Raw genomic sequence first — 12762 nt, 5'->3', positions numbered from 1 at the left:
CATTTCGAGCACGCAGTCCTTCTCTTTTTGTCATCGGCGAGTTTTTGATCATTACACCCGACCTCCTTCTCGACCACCCTCTCCCAATAAAGCTTTAGTCTATTTATGGATTGGCAGGTTCACGACTGTTTTATGGCACGATGGCACTCGCACGTGTGCGCTTGTAGGGTCACATGTTTCCCACTACGCTACATGCGCGCTCTACGATTAAATTGACAAATTATAAAATCAATTGAAATGCAATACTTATTTGTCATTAAGGAGCTGGGCGCTCCGATCGAGTGAGATTATTACACGCGCGATAATGTTTATATACAAATCATCAAGTCTCATTTCAGTAGATCTCATTAATAGAATTTAAAAGGCTATTTAATATGGAGATTTGCACGGATTTCAGAGTACGAATGTGAAATTTCGTTTTATTTATAACGATAATCGCTGCCCCCCTCCTCCTCCTCCTCCTCCTCCTCCTCCTCCTCCTCCACCACGCCCCTCCCCACCCCTCCCCCCGGCTATAAATTAGTAGAGCTCCAAGTAATTAGAATTTTCCTCTACACTCGTCGACATTTTTTAACATACATTTTTCTATATAAAGCTTCGTTTAATAATAAATAATTCTTTATCTACGAGTGATACAGTATAGCACAATAGATCGATGATATTTGGTAAATTATAACCTAATGAATATATATTTATTTAACAATTTCAATGCTTATAACAATGTATGAAGCCGTGAAAATTACATATTGGAAATTTACAAGATGAATAAAATAAAATAAAAATTCGTCTATTTTAAAACAATACATAAATTATTCTTCGCATGACATTATCATGATCCGTGCTACGATATTAATTGTCTCAATTCTATATTTGATCATTAAACTTTCCATTTAGCGATGATATCTCACGTAATCATAGAAATTGGTATATAAAAGTATAAAGGAGAACATTATCATCGAAATTATTATCATTTTATCTATGTATTACTGCGTGTATAATCATATAATGATCATTGGGTGCAAAATTTTGGAATAATTATTAGATTATAATTTGCCATATCCAGGTGAAATTTCTAGTTTTCTATAAATTATTTATAAATTTTAAATACTACAATGTCAATTAAGTGGATAATTTTTAACATGGAAAAGCTGCTAATACATACTCTAATTTCTATTATGGGGAATTGTTTGTTTGAGATTTTTTAGCACAATCTCTTCTAATAGAAATCCTGACAACTTTAATCCGAAATCATTATTATTGTAATAATCAAGATTTTGATAATGTCAGCATGATTTACCGAATTGAAAAGAATTTTTTCATTAGTTATGATTTTTACGTAAAGAGAAGGTTTCTTACTACAGCATTTTTCATATGTTTTGTTCCCTAAGTCCTTATATTTTCACTGCTATATCGCTCTCTTCTAATTTCTTCTTTCTTTGTCTTCCCAATTTACGTAACATTAGATTTCCTTCCACATTATGACAATAAGCACTTTTTATTACATTACATAATTAATTGTGCTCGTTTTATTATCAGCTCATTATACTATTTACATTTAATTGTTTGAAAGCTGACATTTATGCTTTTAACATTGTTTTTTAACAATGCTAACTAGTCGTTGTAGTTGATGTTGTTTGTAACAAGCGATGTATATATTTTATTATATAAATGTTTAGTTATTTATATAAATTTTTCATATCTTAGTTCAATATATTTTACTGTAGCTCAAGCATTTATTCATAAATTGTCCATTAGCAAAGCCAAATTTATTTTTCAACATAATATTTCGTTATCTATATTTGTATTTGTGAATTTTTGTTGGTTTTCGCTTACTCGATAGTTTATTTAGTAGAAGCTTTACAAAGAATATTATTCTGCATCTGATTATTCTTTTATTTTTTAATTTCACCTTTGTCTCACGAGCATTATTTATATAATTCATAACGAATCTTTTATTTATTTTAAATTAATTTGCAGTAATTATATGGATTAACTAATAAATCAATAATTTGTTATAAAGATTCTAATATTTTCATTGAGAATAATGGAATTTAGTGATTCTTAAGACTAATTAATTAAGTTCGTTTTAATTACGTTATGACTATACGTAATAGATTTTTTAACGCAAATAATCTCACACTACATTTTATTTTTCTTTCTGCGATATTACTCGTTAAATTTAATGTATCAGCTATTGCTGCTTCATTTTCCATGTTTTTATGCAACGATAACTTTCTTTGTTTAGTTAAACTTGAAATTAATTGAAATTCAAATTGATTATTCTAATAGATTAGCTCATAGCTACTATTAGATATTTTTACACAAACAAAACTTCTTGCGTTTACATAATCGTTTACATTTATTTCTTACTCGAGAAGATAAATATGATATTTGAGTATTGTGCACATCTATTCAATATGAGATTTTTTTTTTTTCATGAACACACATGCACACCTTCAAATTTTTTCGTACAATAGCAATTACATTTATCGTTTGCGCCTGATTTCATTATCTCAAATATACACTCTTGGCCACGCAAATTAATCAATAAATGTAAAAGTTTAATTACACTCATTCAATATGATTAATTCAATATAATGAGAAGTTCAAAAATATATCGACACAAATAATTCGATATTTTTTGTATAATCAATAGCTTGTCGAGATACATTATAATTAATGAGTGCACTACTCATCACATTATATTTACGTACACACGGGCGCGCGCGCGCGCGCGCACGCATATGGCTTTATAAAGTTTTCGATTATTTGTGGGAATAGGCTGTGGTATATAATGTCATGAGATATAGCAGGTGACCAAAATGTGTGGCATCGACATTCATAAATATACATTTGATTATTTTATGGTGAGATAAGATATTTTCAATGGACTTCAATCGGACACTGTTGCAAATATAAAATCCAATCCGATTTCTTTATATATTTGCGTTACTTTCTTTATACTTCAATATGTAAAAAAAAAATTTTCACAAATTATGCAAGACAATTGAGCGAGTCTCTTATCTTCGAGTATACATCTTTGTATGAATAATCAATAGAAATTCTGGTAGAATTCAAGTGATTAAGACTTTCATATAATAAGTTTTGACATTGAAATATATATATATATATATATACGTATCGTATGTATTTTTTTTTTTTATTCAACAAATAAAAATGATATAAGATATTACCAGGCATTTGTTGATACGTCAAATATTAGTACACGAAAAATTAACGCAAATGCACATTCGAGGAAAACAAAACCAGATATAACCAACATCTTTAATCATTATCGTCTAATTTACATACTGTCAAGAACGTTATTAAAGAAGAAGAATAAAACAAAACAAAAAAAACAAAAAAAACAAGCGAAACTAACAAACAGAAATACACGCTCGTTACAGAAATAAACGATAATGGCAGCATTAAGATGCGCAAATGTGAGATCGATCGCGTAGAGTAATCACGTGCCTTCTGCAGACGTTGAAAAATCCGACGGACGAGAGATCACGAGAGGCATCGCGAATAAAAGAAATCATTATTATGCCTGGAACATTCGATGGGGTGGCGGGGCAATGCGGCACGATAACTATTTCAACTTACGCGCTTGAGAAAAGAACTTATAATTTTAAGTCTTTAATTTTAACGATTATTCGAAGAAAAGAGACAAGACAATTGATGCCCTGACAATCAATAACTTCGTACTTTCCTGGATGTGCTTTTTGTCGTGTCGCGGACGCTACCTTGGCAATCTGCGGTAATCGGAAGGGCGATCGCGGAATGTGTTTTACTTTAATCGAAATTAAATTATCCGAAATGCAAATTGCGATAATCGGCGTTATATTCATTGGCTTATTGACGAACCTGAATTCTTAGCGAAAAATTTTCCTTCCTTTTCTTTTATCTCCATTCAGGATTGCGGAAAACTTTCACGTTTTCGAATCACCGAAATATAATATGCGAGGTATTAATATTTTGAGAAACACTGCCAGTATCGTTGCAGCAAACATCCAAAGGAGTGACATAATTCCCCTCGTTAAGAAAAGCTCCTCGCATCTCCGATCATTAATATTGCCAAAATGCATCAACGAATGGAATCAACGTGGACTTTCTATCTTTATAATTTTTCCCCTCTCACGTACCCGGCACGCACATTCATACGGCTAATTCTTCTTCGTGCATCTCGCAACTTCTTTAACGCGACATCTTCAACAATCTGCATGGGAATAACAGAGATATATGTATGGCCAGGAGCATTTATTTAGCCTTAACGAAGCCATGGAATAAGCACGGACGTTTCGAGCGGTGCTCCTCGGCCTACCCAGTCCCATTAACCATCCGGCGCAAGTTTCACGCAGGAGTAAAAAAAAAAAAAAAAGTCCTCCCCGATGACCGCTCGACGAACGAGCGGAGCGACAAAGACGGCGAACGTAATAACGAGGGCGATTCGTTATCGTCATCGGCCGGATACGCGCGTGATCTTTTGCGCCGCAGCGCGTGCAACGCACAGTCAAAGTTTATCGTGGGGGAGCCGCTCTCGTGTTTTCCGCGGCCATAATGCAAACGCGGCTTATCACGGGCCAGGGGTTCGCATCGTAGGAGCCCGGCGCTTGTGAAATCATCGCGGCCGATGTTGTGATTTAAGAGTTTGTAAACAACCGAGTGCGGGGTGCCGCGATGATGCTTAGTAGCTAATGTCAAGGAAATTCGCGCACTTTCTGTCCCGGCTTCATTCAATTTCTCTCTCTCTCTCTCTCTCTCTCTCTCTCTCTGTGCGCCCGATCACATGTGTTTTTCTGGATGGTTGGGCGAGCGAGCGAGCCAGAGGGGGTTCGGAGGGATGGGGGAGGAGGTTTATATTTGAGTTTCGTATTTTCTGAGTTTATCGAAAATTGACACGAATGTATTTCGCCCGATCGGGCATATTATGAGCGGTGATGTTTTCATTTTTATTATTTCTCGTGCTTGACGTCACAGCGTAATCCATATTCCAAACAATTATTTAACGATGACTTCTTCTTGACTTTAGATAAAAATAAGATGGAAAAATTATTGGAAAGTTAATTTGGTAGGAGTTAAGGTTCTGCATTTGTACATTACGCTTTATCAGAATTTTTACTATTTCGAGAATGGTATTATCGTGTATGATTGAAAAGCATTATGAATTTACAATATCTTTTACCATTCTGCATTAATGAATACATTTACACGTCGCGAGAATTTTCCATTTTTGTTTTCTTCTTTTTTCTTTTTAGAAAGTTCTGCCGCTAATGTGATAATAACAGCACTTACAGGACATCTGTCCACGCTAATTGAAACGACTCCTCAAGACCAATAGATACATATATTATGTAAAATAATTTTCGCACTTTATATATATATATATATAAAACATTATTTTTAATATTTGAAAGCTAAGCTTTTATAACAAAGTATATTTCATAACAGGAAAAAGTATGCATATTATCTAAGTATGAAATAAATTAGTTACATTAAGAAAATGGAAAAGATGACGGAACACTTTTCGAATAAATTATTCATAAAATATGTATTTTCAATTGACACTTTGGTGATTGGTTTTTAAAAGGAGCTCAAATGAAAATATTTGTTTTTCAATTTGAGAATTATGACTTCGTTTTCACTATCGATGTATTATTAAATATCAAGGATTTTCAAAATATTTATAATTTAGAATGTTATTTGTTTTTCAATAAGCATAATCTATTTGTTGTATTATAGAGATATGAAATTGTGAAATATTCTCGAACCACATATATAATCATTTGTTATAATTTTCAATTTCTTTCAATAGATTAATACTTCTCGCTTCAACGTTATCAATGTGCAAAATATATTGTATTAATTATGTGAATTTTAAGAGGAAATATCGATAATGATATAAAAAATATAAATAAAAAAAATCATCGTATGTTTTAAAATAAAAATCTGATAATAGCTTTAATTCAAAAATGTTCCATTGAAAACTCACGCGTTATTACAATTGTTATATTTGCGTTTTCTCCATTTCCACGAGTGTGTGTGTGTGTGTGTGTGTGTGTGTGTGCGCGCGCGCGCGCGCGCGTGTATCATAATAACATTATATACATTTTCATTGGCTCTGCGCGTCTGCATGTGTTTGTAGGTATACATATATTCGATAGGACTATGCAAATTTACGTACGCGCACAAGCGCTTACACATTTACAGGCGAGTACGCACGCACGCACGCACGCACGGACGCACGGACGCACGCACGCACGCACGCACGCACGGACGCACGGACGCACGGACGCACGCTCGCACGCACGCACAGAAACGTACGAAGAAGATGTCGATAATTAAATTGCTTCTTATTAAATACATAATAAATTTTCTATTCTAATTTTTGATATAATAACATACTTTTATGACTACAAAATGAAGTTTAATATCGAAATTCATAATAATTTATAACGCAAATTGCCGATTAATAATTAAACAAATTTCATATAATATATGTCATTCATATATTATATCATTTTATAATGATTATGTCTTTTGTTATTTGTCAGCAACTTGGATGAGCAATTGGAAATTAAAATGTTCCTTATATTCGAAAACTTTTTCCTAAAACTCTATTATATTTATATAGTTATGGAAATCAGTTATGGAAAAGACAATAGTTAGAAATAAATATTATTTTTAGCTGTAGATATTTTCATTCGAACTATGTATATAAGTAATGAATTGTGCATTACATGGTGGGATAAAGATGAAATAAGCCAATTTTACGATAAACATTTGAAATACAGGAGACGGATGATTTTAATATAAATTCATAAAATGCAATAAATCAAATTTCCAGAATAATTTGTAAGATATTTTAGTTTAACGATTAACGCTGAGAGTGAAATTTTTTAAATCGCCCACACGATGCGCTGACCAACGCTAGTTTTCTTTTCTTTTCTTTTTTTTTTTTCAAATGTTTTGTTTTTTTTTTTTCCTCTTTTCTTTTTTTCATTTCATACGTATACGTCGAGTCGATTGCTTATCAGCCTCATTATTTTATTAATTAGGGCTCGCACGCTTGTACTTACTTCAGTTCGTTATCCTCTTGCGCGAGTCAGCGCGGCTCTTATCAATGAGCTCCAGAAAAATTCCGGACTCATCGATTGACCTATGTCTTGGCCCCACGAACTCGTCTGCTGCATCCGTTTCTCCAACTCATTTTAAAACATGAAAACGAAGTACATACGGTTGTGTTTGCCTATTGCATGCTTGTAATAATTGTCTAGCCGGCAATGTGTGCCGCGATTATCTCTAAATATATACTTAGTTTTTGAGACTTTTGAAGTTAGCGATCTTTAAGAGCCAATGGTTGAGCGAGCCAATGGCAATTTTATAAAGTATATTATTCCCTCATAAAAAATAGATGTAAAAGTCAGCATTAAATTACTCGAACTTTGTACGAGCTAATGTCTAATTAATATTTTGATTTTTTTTTTTTGTTCAAACGACAAAACGACCTCTTATCTGACACAATTAAAGCCAGTAAAACCAATACAGTTGCATAAATGAGCAATTGCTGCAAGTTACGAATTCGATACGTAAACATATTTCACGTTATATCACTATTCACACTATTATATCTGTATAATTATAATTTGTATGCGTTCGGTATTGGGAATTAAGTAAAATTAGCTACGTTTGTCAAAGGTTTTATTATTATTGTAATTACTAATAAAAAAAAATTTGAATTTTAAAGCATGACCTTTAGGTAGTTTGATCGAGATTCAGAAAAAAATTTGTAAAGAATATTTACATATAAAATCGTGTCCCATGATAAATGACAATTAGTCAATAATCGTTAGCTGTCTTGAAATTTTGTATATTATTCGTGTATAGGCTTACGAAAAAAAAAGAGGAAAAAAAAACGACAAAAAAAAAAAGAGAAAAAAAAAAGACAGAGATGTTTGAGCTCGATGAGAATAGAGCGCTGATGTGCAAAGTGTCACGTAGCGATCACTATATTTGGTAATCGGTTGAATTCTATTAAAACGTTGTTTTTGATTCCAAAGATGTCTGCTTTTATTATATCAAGGTTAATATTTATTCGATTTTTTATTTTTCGACCATATTTGGCTTTTAAGTTTACGAGCATTTAACTATTATTTCCTATAATTGACACATATACTAACAAATGATGACTATTTTTATTTTTTGTTTTTGTTGTTGTGATTGTTGCTTAATTTTTGTTTTTATTTTTATTTTGTTTGTTTGTTTGTTTGTTTGTTTTTGTTTTGTTTTGTTTTTTTTTAACACAGAAATAGGTGATTTTAATTTAAACGAAAGCTCAAGATTTATTTAACATTATTCGTGACACGTCGATCCATTGAAGTTCATAAAAATTGAAATTCGTGTAATACAGCCTTTTTATATAAATAATCTCTTAACGTCTTTCGTGTATAATAACTTAATGTTCCATTCGTTTATATCTATTCTTTTTTTTTTGTATTTCCCCAATGAAATGCCCTCGAAAGTCGTATTGAAAAATGATCCTGACTCGACAAATTTAAGATTAGTATCTTCACAAGGGAAATAACGAGTTTAGGTAATTAAGATGCTTAATTACACTACTATAAGTATGGTAATGGGGCCGAGACTCATAGGCTCAGGATAAAGGAACATTATCACAAATACATCCGAAATTGCCATACTCGTTGGTTGAAAAAAAAAAAAAAAAAAAAAAAAAAAAAAAAAAAGATGAAAACAAAAGAGAGAAAAGAAAGACTGAATAAAATAAAAGACAGAAGAAAAAGAACACATTCACACGTAGTGGCAAGTCCTTTAGAAGCTTAAACATGTTAATAGAGCGTAAAGAGCGAGAGCCGTTAACAAATGCCGCGGCTAAACAATAGAAACGACGAAGGAAAGACGAGAAAATCTTCCACTCGACGTTGAGTCGTAGCAGTTGGATAAACATAATCCGACGCGAGAGCTTAGTCAACGCGTGGTGTACACGCACTCCCGAGGTTTGCACTCGTCGTAAAAAAGCGCCACGAGGCTCTCACCCGAATTGACAAGGGACGTCGTCGTTAGGAGCTAGTCGGTTTACGGGTAAGGCGTCGACGGCAGGTGGGTGGAGCGGAACGGTATTAGCGGTGTGGTAGTGGTAGGGGTAGGGGTAGGGGGAGTCGGTCGGTCGGTCGGTCGGTCGTCGTGCGGTCGTCGTGCGGTCGTCGTGCGGTCGTCGTGCGAGAAAAACGTGCCCAGTCGCCGTGCTCTTCCTCAGCGTGGAGCGACTCACGTGCGAGGTAACGTTCCAAGTGAGCTACGGGCCATCGGACACGTGATATCGCTTCGGTCGTAAGTCGGGGCGTCGCGCGCACGACTCGGTCGGACAGTGGTGGGGCGGCCCCTTCGAGGATGACGAGGCGGAGGCTCCGCGGGCGTCGCGGCGTCGGCTGCCCGACTATTGTGCCCGCGGATCTCGCGGACGAAGCGTCGATTCGGCGAGAGGTGATGCGACCTTGTGGAATCGCGCGTAGTCGGTGCTCGGGGCCTTAGTGATCGATCGATCCTACGTACGGTAGTGCCCAACGTACAATGGTTACGCACAGCATGGAGAACATTTTGAATATGCAGTATTACGAGCCGATGAGCGACGAGGGCCTACACTCGCCACCGTCGAGGAAGAAGCGCTGCCTTGCCAAAGAGGTGATTCTTATTTCGGTTAATCGGCACATAACTCGGCCTCTTTAGACAGCTGGGCCTGTTGGGCTCTTCGCTCGATCCCCCGCCGCCCCCTCGAACGTGCAATTTTAAAGTAGTTTTTTCATTTTTATTTTCATCTTAATTGTTTTCTTTTATTCGTTTAGCTTTATCCGTTATGTTTTATTCGTTTTGTTTCATTCGTTTTGCGCCGTATTTGTCATTGGTGTGGCTTGATCGGATGATCGGATCGAGTTGTGCCGGTGGGATTAATTCGAATGAGGGATTGTTCGAGATCGTGGGTGGTACGTGATTTCTCCTCCGTTCGTTTCCATTCGCGTACGATAGAATGATAATATCATGTTGTGGAAGCAAGCGAATGAATATTCGTCCTACGAAAGGGAGATATTTTAAATGGTTGACATTTTAATAGTTAATTATAATTACCCGTTGTTTCGATTGCCCGTGTGAGTATGTTGGTGCGCTACCCTAGGTGGAAGTGGTGCTGTACTTTACGTGGAAATAAATTTAAATTATCCGTCAAATTATGCGAATGTCTTTTAATGGCTATTGCGAATGGAATATTATAATATTGTTATGTAATTTGTAATTTCGTGATTATAGATTGTACGACTATGGTGATTATGGGCGTATTAAAGTAATAATTATTTGTATCCTACTAATTGAGGAGAAATGGCAATTTTATATTTGCTTTTGAGTATTATCCTCTGCATTAATGGACAATGTAAAAATATATTTTAAAAATGACTTATTTACATTAAAGCACTTAAAAATTTTCTTTTGTTAAATATCATCATCATCATCATCATCATCATCATCATCATCTTTATTAGTATTATTATTATTTATTATTACTTGTTATTTATTATTATTATTATTATTATTATTATTATTATTATTATTATTATTGTTATTGTTATTATTATTATTATTATTACACATTGTGCGTTTAAACGCTCTTTTTCAACTTGAATTGGTAAATTTAGTCAAAAAGTGAGCACATTAGTGCGATTGTTTAGAGATAAGTAGGATGATTTTCAATTAGCTTCCTTTTCAGCATTTCTAATGAATCCTCTTATGTTTAAGGATTCGCACTCTAAAATGTTTATGTGATATCCTTTTCAGGCTGTTAGATGGCAAGAGTTTCGTTATACTGAACGGCCCGTTTCAGAGGTGCGTTGGCATTAAAAACATAATTAATATTGTAGGTGCCTTTTTTTTTTTTTTTTTCTTTTTTTCCCTTGTATGATTGGTACTGTAATTTACAAAAATTATAGTTAATAAATTATTAAAATATATCGTATATTATCGTAGTATAGATGGATTAAAATTTTTATAAAAAGTAAATGATTGATTTAGTGTGATGTGTATGTATATGATAATTAATCGATTAGGTTTTAAATTGATTTTAAATTTTAATTTAGATTTTAAATCGATTAGGCTGTTGTCAAACATTAAATCTGTTCGTAATTGTTAGTAATATACAAATAAGTACAACAAATAAGTATTTGCGTAAAGGCTCGGTCGTATTGCATATAAATCTGTATTATATTAATATTTTTATTACATTCTGATGTTTCAGCAAGATCCGATGTCGCACAGAATCATAGAAAAACGCAGACGGGATCGTATGAACAACTGCTTGGCAGATTTAAGTAGATTAATACCCGCTGAGTATTTGAAAAAGGGAAGGGGTAGAGTTGAAAAAACGGAAATAATTGAGATGGCCATTCGTCACATGAAACATCTTCAAGGTCTTAGACAAGGTAGATGATCATAATCCATAATCGTAATCTTATAATTTTGATGCGAACGGTATAATTGAGTTATTTCAATAAATAGTAAGGATTTACGTTTACTAAATGATGTTTACGAAATATATTATTTAATAAGATTCTTTTAATAGCAGTTGCTTTAATTTCATGAAAATTATTATTAATTTTCGCTTGTTAATCATTGAAAAGTGAATTGAAAACGTACTTTTCAGTTTGTTCATTACAAATTTTCCTTTAACTTTACACACATTACGGACAATTGTTCAATCAACGATCGTTGCCTTACAATTTTATTTTAACTCGATACACGATAGTTTTACCGAAACAGGCGCAATATATTAATTATCATTGTCCTTTATAATTTTTCTCTTTACCAAACTGTCAATGAAAGTAGTGTCTTTACGCGGAATCAGATTATTCCGACTCGAAGAAAAAATGTTAACAATCTTATTATAAGGCTGAAAGTTTTTTAATTTCAATGTATTTAAGGAATGCAATTAGGAATAACGGATTTTGTGAAATACGTAGATATATAAAACCGAGATTAATTGGCTCTATCATTTTCAACATATTGCTGACATTATTGAGTAATTCAAAAAAAAAATCGGAATAATTTTTTGCCTTTAAAATGCGTTTTTTTCTTACGATTACGCGCGATAAATATAAAGCGGCGTTATTCAAATTCCCCCGTGCTATCTAAGAACACAAAGCTGGAATGACCGAACATTGCGAATCTAATAAGCAAGTTTATAATTATTTTTCCTCAACCCACAGACTCGAAGCATCACACGCCAGTCTCATCGATACACACGGTGCACGCGGAGGACAGCGTCGACAGTGTCTCTCATCCGTCACCGACGAGTACCAGCGCCGCCGAGCATTACAGACTTGGCTACCAGGAGTGTCTCAGCGAGGCGATGCACTTCCTCGTGGAGGTCGAGGGATATTTCGCTCGGGATGCCTTGTGCGTGCAGCTCATCGGTCATCTGCAGCAGCACTGTGACAAAATACTGGCGTCGAGTAAGTCCTCGCCTATACAAATATTTCCCCTACTTCTTTTTTCGCCTCCTTAATCGGCTCGTCGTTTTTACGGAGACGAAGACCATATACTTTTCGCGCATTTAGTCTATTTACATTGCATTGCGCGTGTCGAAGGTTTAATGGGACGTAAAGGATCGAACGCTAAAAACTCAATTTTTTTTAGATAAATTCATGACTGATAATCATTCCATTGTACTGTGGCGGGGGCGGGGGGGGGGGGGGGGGTGTAAGG

General features: G+C 34.4%; 1 protein-coding gene across 1 annotated transcript in view; it reads left to right on the top strand.

The window, feature by feature from the left end:
- cwo (transcription factor cwo) overlaps positions 1-12762 on the top strand; it is an 86233-nt gene that overhangs the window by 71261 nt on the left and 2210 nt on the right. Inside the window, exons 4-5 of the mRNA XM_011501334.1 lie at positions 11297-11480; positions 12264-12509. Of these exons, the coding sequence (XP_011499636.1) occupies positions 11297-11480; positions 12264-12509 (430 nt within the window). The remainder of the gene's footprint in view (positions 1-11296; positions 11481-12263; positions 12510-12762) is intronic.

Source organism: Ceratosolen solmsi, unplaced genomic scaffold (genome assembly GCF_000503995.2).
Source record: "Ceratosolen solmsi marchali unplaced genomic scaffold, CerSol_1.0 scaffold3, whole genome shotgun sequence".
Classification (NCBI taxonomy): domain Eukaryota; kingdom Metazoa; phylum Arthropoda; class Insecta; order Hymenoptera; family Agaonidae; genus Ceratosolen; species Ceratosolen solmsi.
The sequence above is the reverse complement of the archived record's forward strand: the minus strand, read 5'-3'. Positions and strand labels throughout refer to the sequence as shown.